Below are 12,268 nucleotides of genomic sequence, written 5' to 3' on the forward strand. Positions count from 1 at the left end.
GGCCCAACAGAAACATAATGCTCAGTTTGTTTGGCTACATACGAGCTTAGTTTTAGCTTCACCACTTATTCACATCGTGACCTTATCTCTCACTTCTTCACCTATCATAAAGTCTCACGCCGTCGTTCACAAGCTTCGATACGTCGGCGATCACGAAGGCAGACACCAGCATGGCACCATCGGTCACGCCGGTTAAAACCATCACCATTGCCGACCACGAAAACGAAGAGCACCATGATACCATCGGTCACATCGGTCACAAGCATGGGCACATCGCCGACCACGAAGATGAAGACCACCATGGTACCGTCGTTCACGCCAGTCACAAGCATCACTACCTCGCCGATCAAGAAGACGAAGACCACCATGACGCAGCCGGTCACGCCGGTCACAAGCACCACCACGTACCGACACGAAGACGAACACCACTATGACACTGTTGTTCACGTCCGTCACAAGCATCACCATGTTGTCGACCACGAAGACGAAGATCACCATGACACCGCCGGTCACGCTGGTCACAAGCATCAGCACGTCGCCGACAACGAAGACAAACACGACCATGGCACCGCCGTTCACGCCCACCACAAGCATAACCATGTCGCCGCCGACGAAGCTGAATACCACCATGACATCGTCGGTCACGCCGGTCACAAGTATCACCACGTCGCCGACCACGAAAATGAACATCACCATGCCGTCACCACCATGGATTATCACCTCTCACATATCATCACCTCGTCGCCATCCATGAAGATGGCAAGCGAGAAGTTGAGCAAAAGTAATCCAAACTATACTCACAAACGTACACATTAGACTATACTAGCAAGTCATTTATTTATCTGTCTATGTCCATCAAAACAAAAACTTTCAACATGAAAGTCATGCGGAATGGTGAGGTGAATCCACTCCCCAAAGGAAATTTCAAATGGTTGAGCATGTCCGACGAATTTGGCAAAATTCGTTCAAAACTTCATACACAAAATTGACGATTTACTACTGACGAAAATCGAAACCGATTGTGGAAATTGATTCATATCATCGATAGGCATCTTTTTCATGTACACCTTATTTCGATTTGGACTATGTTTGTGTTGATTTGAAGAGATTGTGTATGAACTAGTGTAATGAAGAGTGAGCTTAAGATTTCTTTTTACATGGGCTGCCTACTAGATTTACCTGCTAGCAACATATGAACTGTGCGTCCTCCAAGGCATAGCCCAAGGATGCTTTATGAACCAGTTCGTGCAACAACACCACTCAGTCAGACAATTAAACGGGTCGAAAATTGCTAGACAGATACAAGGCAAGGGAGGACCAGACTAGTAACGCGCCCCTATGCTGTCGTTGGTAACAGGGATTGCGTGCGCACCGTCAAGTGGCTGGAGCTGTTCATGTCGACGTTTTCACGTATGCAAAAAAAGTAATGGCGATGCGGCTCAGATGGATGATCCACAGGGATTCACGGATGCGTGCGCACATTCAAGTGGCTGGAGCTGTTCGTGCCCGATGTTTTCACGTATGCAAAAAGTAATGGCATTGCGGCTCTGATGGATGATCCACAGGCATTCACGATGGTTTATGCTGCTCGTCTCAGTGCTTGCGTCATTTTTTGCTTACGAACCAAACTGGTTACTGCCAATTCCTAAAAGTGTTATCCAATTGCAACGCCTTCATGCTCTCGTAAAAGTAGTACCTGCTGATCTATTGTTTGGAACCTAATGCCGGATGGTGGGTACTTTTCGAAGTCAACATGTAAGGCACAAATTTTCGGGGCCACGGCTACGACCATGAATAGGTTGGTTTAGAAGACTTAGGCATGCCGAAGATCAAGTTTTTGCGTGGTTAGCTACGCGCAATAAGCTTTAGACCGCCAACCACCTAAAAAAAAGAGGTTGGAACAGTTGTGATCTTTGCCCACTTTGCAAGCATGCTCAAGAGACGATGGACACTTTTTCTCCCATCCCAGTTCAACAAGAGGCTTTGGGTTTGGGCAAACATTGGCTTGCTTCCCTCCATCCGAACGCAAGTGTGCACTGGTGAAGCTTAGTTGGGGCCGAACAGGGCCACGGCCCGCCCATTTTTTTTTTGCCCAACACCATTTTACTAGTACCCATCACAGGTGCAGCCCACCAGAACGCTCTCATGCATGTACGTTACGTTACCAGGCCGCAGGGAACTGTCGGAGGTCCATCAGCCGATGCCATGGCCATCTATAGAAATTGACCCCGCATCCAATTTTCCTACCTAGGTTCTTCTCTTTCTTTCCCCAAAATTTCTTCCGGTAGCAATTATCAATTTTGTACTCGCATGGATCGCATATTGGATTGTTCAAAAATAAGTGTTTTCAGTTTCACAAATTGCAACAGTCATGGAGAAAGCCACTCAGAGAACAATCAATTCTGTCTTGAAAAGAAAAAGCTATGAGAGAAGTGAAACTGAATAACCAGAAAATGATCATTATCTCTTGCTTGAAGTGGAACAGTAGCAACATGTAATTCTATCTTTTCCCTAATTTTTGGTTAGGACATCTCCAACGAGGCGATACAAATGGACGTTTTTTTCCGTGTGTATCTGCGCGGACAAAAATACAATCTCCAACGGCCTGATACAAAATGACCGCAGCGTCCGTCCAGACACAAACGCGGCCCAAATTTGCTCCACGTATGGGCGTCTGTTTTGACCTGCTTAGCCCCTCTCTCCTCATTTAATGAATTTAGACCCATGTGTTGGCCACTCCTGGCCACACACAAAATATATTTTATCTCTTCTGCCTAATTAATGCATGCATGACCATTGCGGAGTCAAAAATACGTCTCACGGATACGTGTGACCAATTATCGTGTCCGCGCCCGACGTAAACAGACACAAATCATGTTCAAAATGCGTCGGGCCGCTGGTGATGCCCTTAGCAATTTGATAGCATGAAGGATTTTTTTTTTGACAGCCCACTCTCCTGTTTTGCAAATTTCAACAGCGATGGGTACAACTATTTTTTTAGTAATAGCCAATGTCTAAGGTATGGTTTGGAACAAAAAAAAATGATCTCTTTTAGCCTAGCCCGCCAATGAATTTCTTTCAAGCTCCGCCACTACAAGTGTGGACATCCGACCTCACCGTCAAGTCATTGTGGACAGCAGAAAAATATGGCCTCTATCACAATGCTCATAAGTTGGAGGGTTTGGAAGGAGCGACACGCAACAGTCTTCAATTACAAATCGGTTCCGCCACCAATTATTTTGGCGTCGCTTAAAATCGAACTTAGGCTATGGGTGGCCACGGGGGAAAAACATTTTTTACGATCTTAGGCTATGGGGACAAAGCATTTGGATCATTTAATTTTGGGAGAGTAATCCCTTTTGTTTCTCTTTGGACCTTGGTCCTTGTAACTTGTCATGTCATGACACTCCTTCTTATTTAATGAATGGAGCAAAATCTTCCACGTTTCAATTTTTTTGTTCTCGTAATAATTTGACTAACCGACTACTACCAAGTCAATGTGGAGGTTCGTTTCGCAGATCATACCTGCAGATTCCGCAGACAATTACATCACCTAAACCAATATTTTAGGTGGCTATCAACATAGTTGCTCCCATGGGCAGAGCGTCGTGGAGGCGACAGTGGGCTGCTGCCCCCTTTCCAAAATGCATTTTCCTTTTACTAGGTATTCTAAGTCAACCCATCATCAGTCCATCAGAAGACACACCCCAATTTCACAGTTTCCCCCAGTTCGACCAGTCTGTGGTTCAACCTCCTTCTTGGCGTCGCGCCGTCGTGATCAAACATCTTGGGAGGCTGCTTCGCCGGCCTGACGCCTACCTGCAGGCTGCAGCCACGCCACCGGTCAGCTGTGAGATGACAACTCTCAGGCTAGGTAGTACATTTAAATTCCATTTTATTTTGTCAAGAATCGGAATGCACCGGTAGTTAGAAGCACATTACTCCAGTGAATTGCTCAACTGATGCCTTCTTTCTTTTATTTAGGTTCAGCATGTAGGTTGCAATGGGGAAACAATAGACGATAGTATTTTTTGAAAAGAGAACGAAATGAAGAAGTGTCGAACTTGAATATACATCCGTTCCTGATGCTTCAAAATTAAATATCAAGATTTAACTGCCAATTACAAATCCAAGAAGAACAAAAGAGCATTACTCTGACTATTTATTGGTCATAATTAGTTGTCTTTTGGTCATTATATTCTTCCTTTTCTTTTGGAGATCAATCAAAAATTACTTGTCCACAATGTCCAGATATATTCTAACATGTTATATCAGTTGCATTTGTGTGAACAAGATATGTATATATCATCGTGACATTGCCATCTAGTGCTATCTTACATTTTTTCTATGACTTGCCACATTTTTTATGCATGTTTGATGTTTTATGTGGAATTGGCCCCTCTTGCATTTCATTCACGCTCCGCCACTGGTAGCTCCTCCTGTCATTTTGTGTGTTGCCCTGCTCGGCAGGTTGCACATTTACTCACTTTCTGTTGTCTTTCCTCTCCCGTTCTCTTCTGATTTCTGAAAATCAAGTCGTGGCAAAGAGTCGTACTTGATGGATGATCCATAGGAATTCAGGATGGTTTACGTTGTGATCCTCACATGCATCTATTTGTTTAGGAACCAAACTGAATAATGCAAATTCGTAAAAAGTATCTCATGACTTGGAGTACTTCTACTCGAGTTCCAAGGGAAGTGGATTTGAGGAGAGTAAATCATGGTATAAGATGGGCCTACTTTGTGATGGGTTCGTTTGGAGCATGTCCAGTTCAGTCCGAGTTAGCTCACAACATTGTTTGAGTTGGGAGCTAGGGATTGGGCTTTCTTACTTATTTAGGTGGGCCACTGGGTTGTCCATGTTGGATTCTCCCGCTGAGAGAGGCTTCATCAACATGAAGTTATGTGGCCACTAAACTGGGCTGGCTTACCTATTTTCTCTTTAATTCTATGTTATGCAAATTTACAAGTAGGATTTATATGATGTACAAAATGTACAATTATCTAGGACTATTATAACTCAGAAAAAATAAACCCGTGTATGTTCCATCGTTCAAGAAAAGTATTCATGCATATCGCATATAGTATTCGCAAAACCCGGGAGGAAGTTAAAACATTTCAAATTCCACTTTTCCTTGTAACCCTCCGTTCCAAAGTAGGGTCCATATAGTATATTTATCAAAGTCAACTCGTTTAAAGTTTTACTAACCATATATTAAAAAGACATAAAAATCTACAATACCAAAATGATCATACCACAAAATTATATTGCACCGTGGTTCTAACAATTTCGGTTTAACATTATAAAGGTTTTTTTTCTATATAGTCGCTCACACTTAAACGAGTTATTCGTACAAAAATTCCGTTCACCTATTATTAATCATCTAGATCCAAAAGCCATAAAAGTTATAAATTGGATCACTTATGGCATCTCCAACGGGGCGCCACATTTCGGACGCCCAAATTGTCCGCGAGCGTCCGTTTCCGTCGTCTGGCGGACGTGAAAATGACCGCGAGGCGCGAATTGTCCGTTTGCGTGGGGGCCACCCCCAGCGGTCCGACGCATTTTGGACACCCCACTGTTTTATTTTCCTGCTTCTTCTTTTCCTTTTATTGAAGAACTCTCCAATTTTTACATCAGTTGTAAGTTGTATTTAACGAATCTTTGAAAAAACAAGTTCAAACGCGAAAACAAGTTGTACTGATTATAAACTAATTCTGGAATCAAACAAGTTCAAATATATTTAACATACAAACTAGAGAACAAATTTGAAAACAAAGAAATTATAAACTAATTTTTGGCCTTCTTGTAAGAAGGCCCTGCCTCGTCGTCCTCACGGACGCGCCTCTTGCTTGTCACCTCCTCCTCAGAAGAGGAACTACCGGACGACGCGTCCGTGGAGCTTGAGGTCCAGTCGGATGGCTGGTCAGTGGCGTCTTCATCGTCGGTGAACGGACGACGACGCTCCGCCTGCGCCCGCGCTTGCGCCCTCACCCGTGCCCTTGCCTCCTTCCTTGCCGCCGCCTCCTCGTCCGCCGCCTCCAGTGCCTCCAGCCGTGCGAACTTGGCGTCAGAATCCTCCTCCTCCTCCTGGTCGTCGCAGCCACCGGCGCCTCCGTCCTCCTCGACCTCCCTCGGCAGGGAGCCAGGGTCGCTGGGCGTCGCAGGCGTTTCCCACCAATGCCGCCATCCTAGTGGCTTGCCCTCGTTGTCTGAGTCCGACGGCAAGGACAAGTTGCTCATGGTGGCTGGCTAGCCGGTGTTGGAGAAGAAGAAGAAGATTGGCAGGCGGTTCGACGTGAATTACAGCAGGCACAGGGGTTATATTCTGCGGGGATTAATGGCGGCGCGTATAACGAAGAGGCCTGCAGTTTCTCTTCCGCGGCGGTTCGGCGCTCCATTCCTGCGGTTGGCGGGTTGATCGACGCGGTTGCCACTCCGGCGGTTGACATCTGCGCGCTTGTTGTGCTTTAATTCGAGGCCGATCGAGCCAGGGTCGCTGCCAGGCAGTCCCGTGAAGGAAGCGAGCAGACGCTAGGCGCGACCGCGCAACGTCTGCGGAGACGCAAACGTGCCGCATATTTGCGTTGCGTTTCCGTCGCTGCGGACGCCCCGAACATGATGCGTCGCCCCGCTCGAGCAGAGTGCATGCGCATTTCCGGTCCGCGCGGCGTTTGCGTCGCCCTGTTGGAGATGCCCTTAGCAAAAACTACAAAAACTACATATAGTGGTGCAAGCCGAAGGCGGCCCGCCTCCTCACCCTCCATCACCAGAGCCGGGCACTTTGACCAAAAACTACATGGGTCCTATTTTGAAAAGAAGGGATCAACATTTTGCGTCTACACTCATTTTACTCTTAAAAATGGTTCTTAAATCTAAATATGAACATGATGGATTTTGACGTGTTTCTTTTTTCTTCAAACTTTTTTCATTGGACAATGGTCAAAACTTGAACAAACATAAAAATCTCCCAACGGCCTCCCCTCCACCCAACGCCAATGGAGAACACGGTGACTGCGCAAGCCGCGATGAGATACCTCAACCCCACCGGCTAAGACGTGATTAATATCAGCTAGTGCCAAGCCCTCATCGCAAAGGTAGTTGAGCAGCAATACGCCTAGACGAACTCGCATGGGCTCCCTCGCTTGCTTTGGGCCACAATGCTTTGGCGCATGATCAGGGGCGAACAATGCATCGATGGTTCCAAAGGTCCACATGACATCACCATGATAAATGGGAATCACTGGCCACACCGACCTATTTGCGCCCGTTACCTCCCACTGATGATGGAAGGAGCCACTTAACATTGAATCAACATCCTCCCCCGAACAACATCAACTCATGGGAGGAGATGTGAGAAGCCTTAATCAAGAACTTCGAAGGCTCTTGCACGGGCGCCACCACCATCGAGGACCTTAAACGCTGCATCCAAGGCCCATGTGAGTCGACTCGTCGATGGGTCCAACGCGCGTAGACCCTGTGGATGAACGCCTTTGGCATCATCACATACACGACGATCCATTGCTTCAAAACAACATGCCGCTACGATCCCCTAGTCGCGAAGATCAAGAGGCATTACAAGAACATCCTCACCATCTCAAACCTCAAGAACGTGGCCAAGACTCTGCTGATGAGTTGGGTGGCAAACTAAGTCGCCGACACGCCCATTACGACGACCGATGCGACCACTACCGCTCCAGCAGAGATCGCTACTTCGGTGGCAAAGGCCGCAGCGGCGGCGGTTCCAGGATAGTCGCCAACACGAGCTACGGTCAGTGCGACTCGAAAAGCAGTTATCGCGACTGCGGCGACCCTCGCACCGGCACTCCAGGGAAGTTCTCGGCGGTATGACTGTTGGACTCACCTTGCATCTATGATAGAAAGAAGGGCCGAACCTCCACCCACACTGCAGTTGATTGTTACTCGCTCAAGGAGATCAAGAAGGCCATGCGCACCAAGGAAAACACAAACGCCGACCAGGAGAAGAACAAGGACATACTGGCTGCCGATGGTTTCATGCGTTCTGTCAGCTCACTCCATACCTTCACCTGAGTCGGCACCAGGCGCGAGAAGAAAGTGCTCGTCCACGTCAACGCCATGGTCAACGATGTTCCTCGATGGCTAAACTGGTCAGAGCAAGGCATCACCTGAAGTCGCATCGATCACGCGTCTAGGGTCGAATACCCCGACCGAGTCACCCATGTCGTGAAGCCCAATGTAGCTAACTACTGGCTCTCCAAGACCTTGGTGGATGATGGAGGTTCCATCAACATCATGTATTGCGACACGTTCCTGCAACTGCAGCTCCTGGAGCCACGCATGGAGCATACTGCAGTCACGGACTGGCAGAATACACATCTGCAAGCATAACTAGCAGACCATTTATGTGCTTTGCTCAGCCAATTTATCTCTTGCGCAGATACATCCAACTCATCTTTTATTTGTTTGGTTCAAAACATACTCAATTAAGTTTTAAAAATCTAGATATTTTTATAAAAATGTTAAGTTTTTTAAAAGAAAATATAAACAGAAAAGAAACAACAACAAAAAAATTTTTGAGCATAAACAACAACAAAAAGTAAGAACCTAATTACCTGATGGGCCGCCGCCCACCATACCGCGGCCTGGCCGGGGCCTCTGCGGCACCCCGTAACCAGCACTCTGATTTGCTAGTAATTCTGGATCCAGCAGCCCAGGCCCAAGGAAACCCAGATATCTGGACATTCCCTTCCCCGTCTCTCTCTCTTTCCCCACCCAACCAGGGTCCCGATCCATCCATCCGCGCTCGCTTCTCCCCGTGCTCCACCGCCTCGCCAGGTACCCTTCCTCGCCCTGCCCCGCCCCGCCCCGGCCCCCGCAGTTCTAGAACCTTCTCGGCGCTTCCATCCATTCCGCTGCTTCTACTTGTGCCCCTAGCTCTAGCAGCACCGTAGGGTTGGAGCCTAGCGTTAGGATTCGAGCCCCCCGCGGTTGCTTGCTCTAGATCTCCGACTTCCTTCGCCGTAGATCTACGGTGCTGTTCGTTCTAGGTACGCGGGCCTGTAGTACCTGCTCTGTTTTGGATGTGCCAAGTGCTTGCTGTGCGCGGAGCGCTTCCAGTTTCGGGCGCGTAAGAAATAAGGGATCGTGCGTTCCGTTACAGGAAAATATCGGTTGTATTCTAGGTGTTCGTACTTCGTAGTACTCCTGTGTGCCATGTTTTGCTCCCGAATGAGTGGCCGTGCGTTTAGCTTATTGGAGAATTCTTGGGAGGTTCTTCTACTTAGTAATAATTGATGTCCTAGTTTGCTTGCATTGTGTTACTGTGCTTTTTTGTTATACCGTCAGTATAGTTTTTTTTTTTGGACGGAACTGATGTTTACTACTCCCCCTGTCGTATGAAAGTTGTCTGAGATTTGTCTAAATTCAGATGTATCTAGGCACTAAATAGCATTTAGATACATCCAAATTTTGACAAATCTCAGACAAGTTTCATGGGACGGAGGGAGTAGTAACACATACATGGTTGTTCTAGATTCCTGAAGGATGGACGGATTTCGTATGATCTTGCTCTTGGAAATGGCTGTGTACCTGCTATCATATTTAGAGCTTTCATATGTTTTTGTCCACATACATGATTCCTCTCAAATTAACTGTGAATGTGATTTACCATTGATGCATTGTTCTGATCAATAAAATGTTTCTGTTACAGGGCAGCTCACACATGTTCTAGGTCACTGGTGAGAATTTGTGCTTCAGATGGCTGGGGCGCTGGATAGTTCTCGTTTTCTGCCTCTGTTATTGTTGGCTGTGCTGTTGCTGGCTGCTCCAGGCAATGCATTCTACTTGCCTGGCAGCTACATGCACACATACTCCCAAGGTGAGGACATATGGGCAAAGGTCAACTCACTCACGTCCATTGAGACCGAGATGCCCTTCAGCTACTACAGTCTGCCATATTGCCGCCCCCCTGGTGGCATCAAGAAGAGCGCCGAGAACCTGGGCGAGCTCCTCATGGGTGACCAGATCGACAACTCGCCCTACCGGTTCAGTGTGAATGTTAACGAGTCCCTCTTCCTCTGCACCACCAAAGGGCTTAATGAGAATGATGCAAAGCTTCTCAAGCAGCGGGCCCGTGATCTTTACCAGGTTAACATGATGCTGGACAATCTGCCGGTTATGCGTTTCGCTGAGCAGAATGGTATCACAGTGCAGTGGACTGGCTTTCCTGTTGGTTACACTCCTGCTGGTAGTGCTGATGATTATATCATCAACCACTTAAAGTTTAAGGTCTTGGTCCATGAGTACGAAGGTACGAATGTAGAAATCATCGGTACCGGAGAAGAAGGATCTGCTGTCATCTCAGAGACGGATAAGAAGGGGATGTCTGGGTATCAGATTGTTGGTTTTGAGGTTGTGCCTTGCAGTGTGAAGCGTGATGCTGAGGCTTTCTCTAAGCTTAACATGCATGACAAGATTGAACCTGTGAGCTGCCCAGTGGAGCTTCGCAAGTCTCAAGCGATCAGGCAACAGGAGAGGATCACGTTTACGTATGATGTTGAGTTTGTGAAGAGTGACATCAGGTGGCCATCTAGGTGGGATGCTTATCTGAAGATGGAGGCTGGCGCCAATGTCCACTGGTTCTCCATAATGAATTCCCTCATGGTCATCTTGTTCTTGGCAGGAATTGTCTTTATTATATTCCTGAGAACTGTCAGGAGGGATCTCACCACATATGAGGAGCTCGACAAGGAAGCTCAAGCACAGATGAATGAGGAGCTATCTGGGTGGAAGCTTGTTGTTGGAGATGTATTCAGAGAGCCATCTTGCCCCAAGCTGTTATGCATCATGATCGGCGATGGTGTTCAAATTCTGGGCATGGCAATCGTAACAATAGTTTTTTCCACACTTGGGTTCATGTCTCCAGCTTCTAGAGGAATGCTTCTTACTGGGATGATTGTCCTCTATCTTTTCCTCGGCATTGCAGCTGGGTATGTCAGTGTTCGGCTATGGAGGACTATTAAGGGAACATCTGAAGGATGGAGATCATTGTCCTGGTTGACTGCCTGCTTTTTCCCTGGTATCATGTTTACGGTCCTTACCGTCTTAAACTTCGTCCTGTGGGGAAGCAAGAGCACTGGAGCCTTACCCATTTCATTATTTTTCACCCTTCTGGCTCTGTGGTTCTGTATCTCTGTGCCGTTAACGCTTGTCGGTGGTTTTCTTGGTACAAGAGCAGAACAAATCGAATTTCCAGTTCGCACCAACCAGATTCCCAGAGAGATACCTGCACGGAAATATCCATCATGGCTTCTGGTCCTTGGAGCAGGCACACTGCCATTTGGAACACTGTTTATTGAGCTGTTCTTCATTCTCTCGAGCATCTGGCTTGGAAGGTTCTACTATGTGTTTGGCTTCTTGCTGATTGTCCTGCTAATGCTTGTTGTTGTTTGCGCCGAGGTATCTGTTGTTCTTACCTACATGAACCTCTGTGTCGAGGACTGGAGGTGGTGGTGGAAGGCCTTCTTTGCTTCGGGCTCTGTTGCTCTCTACGTGTTCCTGTACTCCATCAACTACTTGGTCTTTGATCTCAGAAGCCTGAGCGGGCCTGTCTCTGCAATGCTTTACATCGGCTACTCCTTCCTCATGGCATTTGCGATCATGCTTGCCACCGGAACCATTGGCTTCTTGACGTCAATCTCCTTCGTGCACTATCTCTTTGCGTCAGTGAAGATTGACTGATGGATGCTCGCTATATTCAACGGCCTTTTGTATTTGTACTGCTAGAGTGTTGGTGCGAGCTTCAACCTGAGACGTGCTGTTTACTGAGCTGCAGATATTTGTAAGGAGATGTGATGCAGTGTTCCTTAGTGATTGTCGTTTTGTTTTCCCTTAAGAATCGTCGTGAGCTTCTACAGTAGTAGATACAGCAGCCCAGAGCTACAAGTGTTAAGGGTCTCGGTCTTGTTCCCGTGCTTTTGTTGGATGGAATTCTAATCTTCGAGTGGCAAGGAATTGGTAGCCACCTATTTTTGACAAAATCTTAATGTGTGAAGAAATCATTCCTAGATATTTTTGACAAATTTTCAATGCCATCAAAAAGAGTTCTTATCCAGTTTTTTTACTTTTTTCTTAACCAAAAGCCAGAGCTCCTGCCTTATTATTCTTATAATTGTTGAAGAGAATATATGAACGGGGAAACTGTTACATGGTTTCCTGATTAATTCTTGGGTGAACACAACTGCCATAACGCGATGCAATTTTCTTTTGCGAGGAAAAGAGAGCTTT

General features: G+C 46.9%; 1 protein-coding gene across 2 annotated transcripts; it reads left to right on the forward strand.

Moving 5' to 3' along the window:
• Nucleotides 1-8,754: 8,754 nt before the first annotated feature.
• LOC124690803 (transmembrane 9 superfamily member 12-like) lies at nt 8,755-12,021 on the forward strand. Of its 2 annotated transcripts, none has more exons than XM_047224168.1 (2): nt 8,755-8,818; nt 9,693-12,021. In XM_047224168.1, exon 2 carries the CDS (start codon nt 9,740-9,742, stop codon nt 11,720-11,722), a length of 1,983 nt encoding a protein of 660 aa, XP_047080124.1. In that variant the 5' UTR covers nt 8,755-8,818; nt 9,693-9,739; the 3' UTR covers nt 11,723-12,021. The 2 variants fall into 2 exon arrangements, with proteins under 2 accessions (XP_047080124.1, XP_047080189.1); XM_047224233.1 differs by lacking the exon at nt 8,755-8,818 and adding an exon at nt 8,930-9,030.
• Nucleotides 12,022-12,268: the final 247 nt, after the last annotated feature.

The sequence above is a fragment of the Lolium rigidum genome, chromosome 1 (assembly GCF_022539505.1).
Source record: "Lolium rigidum isolate FL_2022 chromosome 1, APGP_CSIRO_Lrig_0.1, whole genome shotgun sequence".
NCBI lineage: Eukaryota > Viridiplantae > Streptophyta > Magnoliopsida > Poales > Poaceae > Lolium > Lolium rigidum.

Coding starts and splice junctions, on each gene's coding strand:
- LOC124690803 (XM_047224168.1), top strand. CDS start 9,740: ATGGCTGGGGCGCTGGATAGTTCTCGTTTTCTGCCTCTGTTATTGTTG.